This window comes from Solenopsis invicta, chromosome 5 (assembly GCF_016802725.1).
Source record: "Solenopsis invicta isolate M01_SB chromosome 5, UNIL_Sinv_3.0, whole genome shotgun sequence".
NCBI classification, from domain to species: Eukaryota; Metazoa; Arthropoda; class Insecta; order Hymenoptera; family Formicidae; genus Solenopsis; species Solenopsis invicta.
The window spans coordinates 15095018-15105641 of NC_052668.1; the positions used below are offsets into that span (position 1 = coordinate 15095018).

The 10624-nt window shown below is 28.0% G+C and overlaps 3 protein-coding genes across 22 annotated transcripts in view; 2 read left to right on the forward strand and 1 right to left on the reverse strand.

Moving 5' to 3' along the window:
* The window catches only part of LOC105193344, a 32240-nt gene that overhangs the window by 14458 nt on the left and 7158 nt on the right, over positions 1-10624 (reverse strand). For 7 of the 10 annotated variants that reach the window (XR_005574942.1, XM_039450012.1, XM_039450016.1 and 4 more), the window contains exons 1-3: positions 10472-10604; positions 1188-2260; positions 679-808 (exon numbers count right to left, since the gene is read on the reverse strand). The exons of 1 other annotated variant lie outside the window; for it this stretch is intronic. The gene's annotated coding sequence lies outside the window, so the exon portion shown is untranslated. Of the gene's footprint in view, positions 1-678; positions 809-1187; positions 2261-6269; positions 6398-10471; positions 10605-10624 lie in introns of those variants that run through there. 2 more of the 10 variants (XM_039450008.1, XM_039450010.1) reach the window with 2 other exon arrangements.
* LOC105206589 lies at positions 2798-6131 on the forward strand. Of its 8 annotated transcripts, XM_039450025.1 has the most exons (10): positions 2798-3034; positions 3181-3300; positions 3393-3510; positions 3759-3894; positions 4003-4020; positions 4185-4349; positions 4718-4808; positions 4872-5008; positions 5240-5372; positions 5490-5673. In XM_039450025.1, exons 1-10 carry the CDS (start codon positions 2831-2833, stop codon positions 5604-5606), a joined length of 1239 nt encoding a protein of 412 aa, XP_039305959.1. In that variant the 5' UTR covers positions 2798-2830; the 3' UTR covers positions 5607-5673. The 8 variants fall into 8 exon arrangements, with proteins under 8 accessions (XP_039305959.1, XP_039305957.1, XP_039305960.1 ...); XM_039450023.1 differs by having other exon boundaries at positions 3759-4020; positions 5459-6131; XM_039450026.1 differs by having other exon boundaries at positions 3759-4020; positions 5306-5372; positions 5459-6131.
* On the forward strand, positions 6721-10027 carry LOC105193345 (odorant receptor 49a). Of its 4 annotated transcripts, XM_039450019.1 has the most exons (9): positions 6721-6963; positions 7092-7211; positions 7296-7413; positions 7687-7948; positions 8104-8268; positions 8394-8484; positions 8556-8692; positions 9098-9230; positions 9843-10027. In XM_039450019.1, exons 1-9 carry the CDS (start codon positions 6757-6759, stop codon positions 9891-9893), a joined length of 1284 nt encoding a protein of 427 aa, XP_039305953.1. In that variant the 5' UTR covers positions 6721-6756; the 3' UTR covers positions 9894-10027. The 4 variants fall into 4 exon arrangements, with proteins under 4 accessions (XP_039305953.1, XP_025995228.2, XP_011156058.3 ...); XM_026139443.2 differs by having other exon boundaries at positions 7092-7413; positions 9824-10027; XM_011157756.3 differs by having other exon boundaries at positions 7092-7413.

Genomic DNA, 10624 nt, shown 5'->3' on the forward strand with positions numbered 1-10624 from the left:
TATATTAATTTATGCACACATATGTTCCATTTTCCTTTCGAAGAATATTCTTGACTTGAACGTATTTTAATCTTTTTTCACATGATTAAGAATTACGCGTAACAAGTTGTTATAGATTTTTAGAGAAAAATGTTAATCGATTTGTATTTCTTAAATTAATAATGTATTGCAATCTACTTCATATATTTACTAATGCTGTATTACCATAATATAGTTGTATATCAAGCGGAATAAAAAGTAATCATGATGTCAAAACAGCTTTAAAATGGATATTAGAAGTAATTTTCGATCGATCATGATTGATTTTAATATTGATTTAAAGTTGTAAACTTGTTATTAAAACACACATTTAAAATTCTACTTTTGCTTCTTAAAATGCACATCTAAAAACTTTTCTATAATTTTTTTAAATATATATATATATATTTTTTTTTAATAAAAAAAATTGCAAGAGTCTTCAATTTGGTCTGCAATGTAGTTAGAAATTAATGCATTTTACCGTTTGTTTAGCACTTACTAATGTCACAACGTAAGTTGCATTGGTTACGTTCACGTTAAAAATCATGAAATTGACGGATATTAGTTTTATGAATTATCGCCGCTGATCGCCAATTAAAATATCAATTAATTAAAGTTTGATTTTTGATACATTTTGCATTCAAATCATCTTATATTTACCTAACGCCACTATTTTTTCCTGCTGAGGAAATGTTAGTTTTGCTTCGCGTCCTAAACAGTTTGTAATACAATATTCTTGCTAGAACTGCATCCGACATTATAGTTTCTGGCACAACGTCAGTCATCTTTACTAAGAACCAATAAAATTATAAAAGAAGTGTCACAAATTATAACGCAGTACACAATGCAGAGTGAACGTTCTATATCGATTAATTTAATATATAGTTACAAATACATTACTTAAAAGCATTTCAATTATTCCAGAGCATGTATTATGAAACTTTTCGAAATGGATTCCAATCGGAATTAATTTCTAGATTTTATTTTTCTTCAGAAAATGAAATAATTCTAATCAGAATCCATTCTGACAATTTTATAATACGTATTATAGCCACATCTATCGAAAAAAAATTTTTCATGTGACATTCTACTAACAAATTTTGTTAGTAAAATGCCAATAGAAATACAACAGAAATATAATCATTAGGTAATAGTTCGGCTATACAAACCTTGTAGAAATATTACCCTTTAACTGTTCAAATACATTTCACTTAAATGATTATTAAATAATAAAATCTGCTTAATTGTTTTGCAATTAAATTATGCCGACGGAATCTGCTGGCAAACCATGAGTTTAATGCAAATGCCAATCTACCACAATATTCTGCTTCAACTTGGTGACAAATCGCTAGAACACTATAACATTTTGTTTAGATAGTGCGCAAAATTCAAAATTAAAATTCAGGGATAAAATTATACTTATCTTAGTTAGAAGTCATATACCGTGCATTTCCGTAACAAGATAATAGCTAAAACTTGTTTGTTTTTGTAGTTTAAAAACCTTATAATAATATGAATATTCACGATAAAAATTTATAACATAAACTACATTTTAATATTATGTTGTAAGATCGACAATATTTCCTATTTTTATAAATAGTACAAATAAAATGTCTTATTTTAAAACTTTGGCGTCTTGTCGATAAGTATTTGCATTTCCTTTGCATTAAATTAATTAATATCTTACATGTTTTTTCATAATAAATATAAATATAATTAATTATTCACATTTTTTTTTATTATTTAATGCTAGTGTATTTATATAAATGTATCGATACTTAATACACTTGACAGGTGTAATTATTGTCACAAATTTTACATTAATAAAATAAAGAATAATCTTCTTAGTTATTTCTATAAATTTCTTTTCAGTTATATATACCTGTATATATAAATAGAAATCTGGTGTTGTCAAACAAACGTTTTGTATATAATGTTTCACAATTTTTAGCAACATTCTATGCGAATTGTAATTGCTCTTTCACATAATGTCTGCATCATACATTTGTATTAAAAATGCGGCCGAAATCGGACAAAACTACGTGGCAAGGGGATAAATTATACTTGTCCTGAAGTGTGTCGAAACCATGCCACTGTCATCTGTAAACTTCTGGATAATCAGCATATTCGCCACATAAGATGATGGAAATGGTGAAATTGATTCTAGATATTTGGTTCGTCTCAACGTGGATATAATTGCTAGACGTCAGCTCTCTGGAGATTGGCTGCAGCAATGAACCATCTGTGATAACAGTATGTTTTAGATTTTTAATTATTGTCGCTATAAATATGGAGAATTAGAATTTTCAAGCGAGACTAGAGACATTTCGAGGGTAATATATAATACATTTTTTATTAACACCTTATTATATTTTCTACAATTCTTAAAATCCTCAGAAAAATTAGTACTATGCTTTACAGAAATATCACTTGATCGTAAAATATGCATCAATAATCAGATAATTGCAATTTATATTTTAATACATTCACAAATTGTCTCACGCATTTTTTTTCTGATATAAAAATGATATTTCCTCGTAAACAATTTGTAATTTTTATGTGCGAGGTGAAATCAAATAAGTCCTGCTGCAAACTACAGAGTGCTATAGTACATACGTAACATCGAAAACGATCAATTTAATAAGTAGCTTCTACAACTCGTATACGTTTGACAATCCAACACTGTCAAACTAACAATGTATGTAATCATATTGCCTTATTCACATTATATCTTCATGTCATATATTTAAGGGGTCGTACTAGGGAAACCGATCCGCAATAGGGGACCATTTGCACAACACCTGTGTACGATATGAATTCAGAAATGGAAATGTACTATGCTACGAATAAACTTTTTTTATTGCGAATCGGTGGATGGCCGTATCAGCGGAAAATATTGAAAGTCTTAATACCGTGTTTTTTTATAATGGTGCACTATTCTACCGTCGCAACTCAGGTAATATGTGATATTGATTACGCAAGTAATCGTACAAGTGTATCAAGAAATAATCAATTGGTAAATATCGTTCGATTAAATTCATTTTTTCTTCCTAATAACAAAATTCGTCGTATGTTTGCGCTTTAACACTGCTAATATAATTATCGATACGCACGTATCGTATCAATCGTAGAAGCTACATATTGAATTAATTAACGTTTTAGATACTTCTATTATATAACACTTGGGGTGATGTGGACATTGCCATTGAATGTATAATTACCCTGACTTGTCTTTTTGTTGCTAGCGCAAAGTTCATTAATATTGTTGTAAATAATGACAAAGTGAGTTAACCAATATCAAATTATATTATTAAATCAATATCGGTAATATGTATTTGCAGTTATTATTATTATTATTTTGCATTGTTGATTAGTTCCGACGGATATTGCAACTCATGAACGAACACTGGAAAGTTTTTAATAGCGAATTCGAGCGTCATATCTTGAGATATTATGCTAATATTGGTAAAAAAACAACTAACTATTTTGCAGGTATAGGAACAATTAATTTTTAAATCTTTAAAAAGAAATAATAACGTGTCATCGATTAATTGATTGATTAAGCAATTATAATCGCAAGAATATTATATTTAATTTTGTTTGTCTAAATAAGAAAAACCTTTTAATTAGACGCAATTTTTTTTTAATTCAAAATTTTACATATATTTTTATAATATTCTACAAAATTATAGATTTCCTATGCTAAGAAAGAACATTTTTTTGACATTTCTATTTTGCAGCATATTTTATGATTGTCATAATGTTTTATTTAACAATTCCATTATTACCAAAAATTTTGGATATCCTAATTCCGTTGAACGAGTCGCGGCCATTGGCATACATATATCAAGCCGAATACAGAGTGGACAAAGAGAAGTATTATTATCCAATTTTGTTACATTGTTCCGTAACGAGTATAATTACAGTAACAATTTTGTTCACCGTCGATACGACATATATAATATGTGTGTTGCATGCTTGCAGTTTATTTACAGCTGTCAGGTGAATAAAATTACAACACACAAGATCATGCTATTTTCTTATGTTATCAAATCAAATATGTTCTAAGTGTTTAATTTACTTATTTATGTGTACGGATGAATAAGCTCAAAGAAAACATTGCTGTAAAGACTGCACGCTAATTTACAAAACATTTTGTTTCAAAGCCAGCGACTTGAAAATATGACTGGCGAGATAGACATTAAATCAGATGACGACGAAGAAAATTACACAGAGATGCATTATCAATTATTCGCGGAGAAATATCGTTCTACTGGCAATGATTACCGTGAATTGATAACGTGTTTGAAAAAACATCAACTTGCATTAGAGTCTGTACTCTGTACTTTATCGCGTAAAGTTCTGTTCTGTAACAATGACTTTAATTTTAAGGAAATGCTAAAGTTATTCTATTTTACCGAACAAATTTTTTCAGCGATTTTTTCAGCACGCTATTTTTCTAATTGCATTTACAGATTTAAAAATCTTTCTCCATAATTAAAATATAAGCATAAGTATAACTCAAGTCGGTCGATTTTATGCCAAGAACAAAAAAATTTAAGAAATTTAAGAAATAGATTTGTCATTTAGTCGGTAAAACTTACAACATTAGCATGCCCTTAATGAATTGATTGCTCTGTCCAATCTAACACCTATTCGCCTATTTATATTAAATCATTTTATTGGATCGCTTTTTTAGACACGTCCAGATACTGAACTCTACGTTCAATCAAGTGACATTTATTGTTTTATGTCTGAATATGCTGATTTTGAGTGTAATCGGAATACAAGTAAGGAGTTAAAAAGCACGTACGTTTCTATTGAAGAATACATTTTATATCACGATTTTGCAGCTTATTAATAACTTGGAAAAGACTGAAGAAGTAATAAGATATGTTTTTGTAAGTTGCGCTGTATTTACTCATCTCATATGTATGTGCATTCCCGGACAATTATTGATAGACCGAAGTACAGAAGTTTTCGACAAAGCGTAAGAATTCGGGTTATATATATATGTAGATTTTTAACTTAAATGCAAATAAAAGTATTTCGCTTTTTTTATATTAAATTTCCATGATATTCTTCCTTTTACAAATATTTACAAAGTTTTATAAATTGTTTTTCTACTTTTTCATATAATGTTTAAAAAGATGTATTTCAAATCTATCTATCACAATAGTAAATTTTATGTGATCAAAATCGCGTATATCTTGTTTGTCAGGTATGGTTCAGCATGGCATACATTTTCCATAAAAACTAGAAGATTATTAAGAATACTTCTTTACAGAAGTCTCGTTCCGTCTACGCTCACGGCTGGGCAGATGTTTGTTATGTCTATGACAATGTGCAGTTCCGTACGTTTGATTCACATTCTTAAATATCTTTTATAATCTCATATGATTTTTACATAATTTGTAATAAAATAACATTCAATTTTAAGGTAACACAAAGTGCTATGTCGTATTTTACAGCTTTTTTATCCATTAGATAAGGATGCACAATTATATTACTTTATATATATCGCCACAAAATTGCAATATCTAGAAAAGCAATTAACATTCCGTATGTTTTATAAAAGGCGATTGTAATCATTGTGAAAAAAAATCATTGTAATAAAATATCTTACATGAAAAATATATGTACGTATTAAACCTATTTTCGATGGTCTTGTAAAGCAAGAATTCTTTCTAACATAAAAATTATAGAAAATTTTTAATGCATATAGATATTATAGATATATTAATTTATGCACACATATATTCCGTTTTCCTTTCGTAGAAGATTCTTTACTTGAAAACGTATTTTAAACTTTTTTCACATAATTAAAAATTACGCGTAACAAGTTATTATAGATTTTTAGAGAAAAACGTTAATCGATTTGTATTTCTTAAATTAATGATGTATTGCAATCTACTGTTCATATATTTACTAATGCTGTATTACCGTAATATAGTTGTATACTCAAGCGGAATAAAAAATAATCATGATATCAAAACGACTTTAAAATGGATATTAGAAGTAATTTTTGATCGATCATGATTGATTTTAATATCGATTTAAAGTTATAGACTTGTCATTAAAACACACATTTAAAATTCTACCTTTGCTTCTTAAAATGCACATCTAAAAACTTTTCTACAATTTTTTTCAAGATATATATATTTTTTAATAAAAGAAAATTGTAAAAGTGTTCAATTTGATCTGCAATGTAGTTACAAATCAATATATTTTACCGTTTGTTTAGCACTTACCAATGTCGCAACGTAAGCTGCATTGGTTACGTTCACGTTAAAAATCATGAAATTGACGGATATTAGTTTTATGAATTATCGCCGCTGATCGCCAATTAAAATGTCCATGGGCAATTAATTAAAGTTTGTTTTTCGATACATTTTGCATTCAAATCGTCTTATATTTATCTAACGCCACTATTTTTTCCTGCTGAAAAAATGTTAGTTTTGCTTCGCGACCTAAGCAGTTTGTACTATAATATTCTTGCTAGAACTGCATCAGGCATTATAGTTTCTGGCACATCAGTCATCCTTACCAAGAACCAATAAAATTATAAAAGAAGTGTCGCAAATTATAAGGCAGTACACAATGCAGAGTGAATGTTCTATACCGATTAATTTAATATATAGTACTTCTACTCGTTTGACAATCCGGTACTAGACAATTGATGCAGTATTACCATAATCATCATTTCTCTTTTTCTACGTCACTCATTTTCTTCATGTCATGTGTTTAACAAGGGGAGCTGACTTGCAATGGGGTACATTTGCACAACAACCTGCGTACAATATGAATTCAGAAATGGAAATGTATTATGCTACGAATAAGTTATTTTTATACCGAATCGGCGTGTGGCCGTATCAGCGGAGAGTTCTTAAAGTGATGATACCGTGTTTTATCGTAATAGTGCATATTTCTGTTGTCATAAGTGAGGTAATACCACTTCTTTGCTAGAACAATGCTCAAATTGACAAATGTTGTTAAACTCATTTCCTCATTCTAATAAAAAAATACATTTGTCACTTGTTTTAATGTTGCCGATACAGTCATTGATTTTTTAGGCGCTACTGTTATACGACACTTGGGGTGATATAAACGTTGCAGTTGACTGTATAGTCAATCTTATTTTGCTTTTTACTGCCGATGTAAAATTAATTAATATGGTTGTAAATAATAGGAAAGTGAGTGGTCAAGTTGATATCGGTAACGTGTATTTGCTATTATTATTGTTATTATTATTATTTGTATTATTTATTGTTAATCAGTTCCGACGATTATTGGAACTTATGAACAAACACTGGGAGCTTTTAAATAATAAAATTGAAAGTCATATCTTGAAATATTATGCTAGTATTAGCCAAAAACTAACAAGTTATTATGCAGGTATAAACATAATTAGTTTTTTATGTTTAAAGGGAAAGCATAATGTGTCAACAACGATTGTCGAAATTGCAAGAATATCATGTTCAATTTTGATGTAAATAAGAAAACATTTTTTTTTCTAGTTAGAATTAATTTTTATAGAATAGTTTCCAAAATTGCACATGTTAGAAAATCTTTACAAAATTATAAAACAAATTATTACCCATTCTGAAAAAGAATATTCTTTACTTATTTAATATAGTTAATAAGTAATGTATACATTCCTTTTTACAGTATATTTGATCGTGATCATAATATTTTATTTATTAATTCCTTTAACACCAAAAATTTTGGACTTCGTAGTTCCATTGAATGAGTCAAGACCATTGGCATATATATATCAGGGCGAATACAGAGTGGACAAAGAGAAGTATTATTATCCAATTTTGTTTCATTCTTATCTTGCGACTGCATGCACAATGACAATTCTGTTCACTTGTGATACCACGTATATAATATGTGTGTTACATGCTTGCAGCCTATTTACAGCTATTGGGTAAATAAAGATAAAACAATTTCGTGTACAGTTTCTATATTTTTCTAAAATATTGTTTTTCTAAAATATTGTGATAATTTATTTGTTTCTGAATAAATAAAAAGATTTCATTGGTATAAAGTTTGCGTGCTAATTTATAACGTTTTATTTTAAAGAGAACAACTGGAAAATATAACTAGCAAGGCAGGTACAACTTCAAATAATGATGGAGAAATCCATACAGAGATGCAATATCATACATTCATAAAAAAACACAGTTTTATCGGCAATGACTATAAAATATTGATAACGTGTTTGAAAAAACATCAACTTGCAGTAGAGTTTGTACTACATAGAATTTTCTTGTTCATAATAACAATGCTTTTAATAATTTTAGTGAATTGATATAACTGTAGAACTTAGCATTCGTTTATATTAACTCGTTTTTATTTGATATCCGTTCTAGAAACGCTCAGACGTTGAATTCTATGTTTCTTCATGTAACATTTATTCTTTTATCTATGAATATGCTGGTTTTGAGTATAATTGGAATACAAGTAAGGATGTGAGAAGCACAGGTATATATATTCTACTGAAAAATAGATTTTATAATGCGACAATTTTGCAGCTTATTAATAATCTAGAGAATACTAAAGAGACAATAAGATATATTTGTCTAACTGGTGCTACGTTTATTCATCTTGTATGTATGTGTATTCCTGGACAATTACTGATTGATAAAAGCACAGAAATTCTCGACAAAACGTAAGGATTTGAATTTTATATTCTTAACATATAGTTCTTAACATTATACTTAATCCTTGGATGCAAATAAAAAAAATTTTTATAATTTTAAAATATTAAATACTAGATGTGTAAAAGCATAAAAAATATGTAGATGATTAAAAAAAAAAAAATTTTTAATATAAGCAAATGCTCTAAACTAGAATATCTTATTAATAATATTAACGTTAAAATCTAAAAGTTAAATATTGAAATATAGAAACAAATTTTTTCGAAACAAAAAATTTCTGATTGTTAACTTATTATTTTTTTTTTGTTACGTAAAATTGCATATAATTATAAGCAATTTCCAATATATTGTTGATAATAAATAATACATTTAATAATAGAGTAATAATATAAAATACACATATTATTGTATTTCAGGTACGGTTCAGAATGGTATACATTTTCTAACAAAACTAAGAAATTGTTAAGTGTACTTCTTTATAAAAGTTTAGTTCCATGTACACTCACGGCTGGAAAGATGTTTGTTATGTCCATGACTCTGTGCAGTTCGGTACATCTGATTCATTTACTTCAAAGTTTCCCAAACTTATAGGTCACGACCCACTTCAAAAAACAGTAATCATCTATTGTAATTTGAAGATTATGTAAAAATGGAGAGAGAGAAGTAATTTAATAATTTATCTATTATATAACATTATATTTATATTACTCCTTTTACTTTCTAATTTTCTATTAAATATAATTTTATAAACTTGTTTATAAAAATATAAAAATATAAAATATAAATGTGTGTGTGCGCGTGCGCGCATGTGTGTCGCGTGCGTGTGTGCGCGTGTGCGCGTGCGTGTGTGCGCGTGTGCGCGTGCGTGTGTGCGCGTGCGTGTGTGTGACACAATATGCTTATTTCATATTTCCATTGACGACATCTTTGATATTGGTATCAAAGCAAATCATTTTTATATACAAAGAATTTATAGTTGTAATTTATTTCGAAATATGTGGTTTCAATTCCTACCATAGCTGAAAAAACATTTTGTGATCCATCAAAAAGCGTTTTATGATCCATCAGTAGATCGTGACCCATACTTTGGGAATCTCTGATTTACTTAAAAAGAACATCTTTTATAATTTTACATATAATAGATTGATATACAATTTTAAGGTAATGCAAACTTCTTTGTCGTATTTCACGGCTTTTTTATCCATGAGATAAGGATACAGCAAACACGTAATTATGTATATCTTTACAAAATAATACCGAGAAAAGTTGTTCGTAGTCGTTGTGTTTTATAAAGAATGATTATAATCGTCATAATAAAATAATATATTTCGTATTAGAAATACAAATATATATGTACTTTATTTTCGATATCGAAAAATTTTTTTCCTAAAAATACAAAAAACATTTTTAGATAATATAAATGTATTAACCTGTGTATGCATTATAAAGCATTTTAAAGCTTAAAACGTTTACTTCAAAATATTTTTATATTAAACCTTGTCCGTTGTTGTTTCATTAAGCTGAAGCGCACTTTAAAGTAAAACGAAATATTGAAGAAAATATTAATTTTCGATTTTAGTTTAAGAACATTTGTTTTGTAGAGACAAAGAACAGAAATTTAAAGCCTTTTTAGTTTTTAAAATACGTGTTTGAAAACTCTTCTATGATTTTTTTGTGAAATAAGAGAAAATCACAAGAAGGTTCAAACTTTTGGCCTGCAGTGTATTTTTATACACAAATCAATAACACTTGCGCTCTACAATACTTACGTTTGTATATACAATACTTACTAATATGTAATGTAGGTTGCTTTGGTATACATACGTTAAAAATCATTTTATCGCTTTGTGAATTATCGCCGTTAATCGTGTTAAAATACGTCCATCAGCAATTAATTATAGTTTGTATTTCGATACATTCCGCATCTAAATTGTTTTGTATCT

Coding starts and splice junctions, on each gene's coding strand:
- LOC105206589 (XM_039450021.1), top strand. CDS start 2,831: ATGAATTCAGAAATGGAAATGTACTATGCTACGAATAAACTTTTTTTA. Junction 3,035..3,180: donor TATCAAGAAATAATCAATTG/GTAAATATCGTT, acceptor TTAACGTTTTAG/ATACTTCTATTATATAACAC. Junction 4,350..4,717: donor AAACATCAACTTGCATTAGA/GTCTGTACTCTG, acceptor TCGCTTTTTTAG/ACACGTCCAGATACTGAACT.
- LOC105193345 (XM_011157756.3), top strand. CDS start 6,757: ATGTGTTTAACAAGGGGAGCTGACTTGCAATGGGGTACATTTGCACAA. Junction 7,949..8,103: donor AGCCTATTTACAGCTATTGG/GTAAATAAAGAT, acceptor TTTATTTTAAAG/AGAACAACTGGAAAATATAA. Junction 8,485..8,555: donor TGAGTATAATTGGAATACAA/GTAAGGATGTGA, acceptor ACAATTTTGCAG/CTTATTAATAATCTAGAGAA.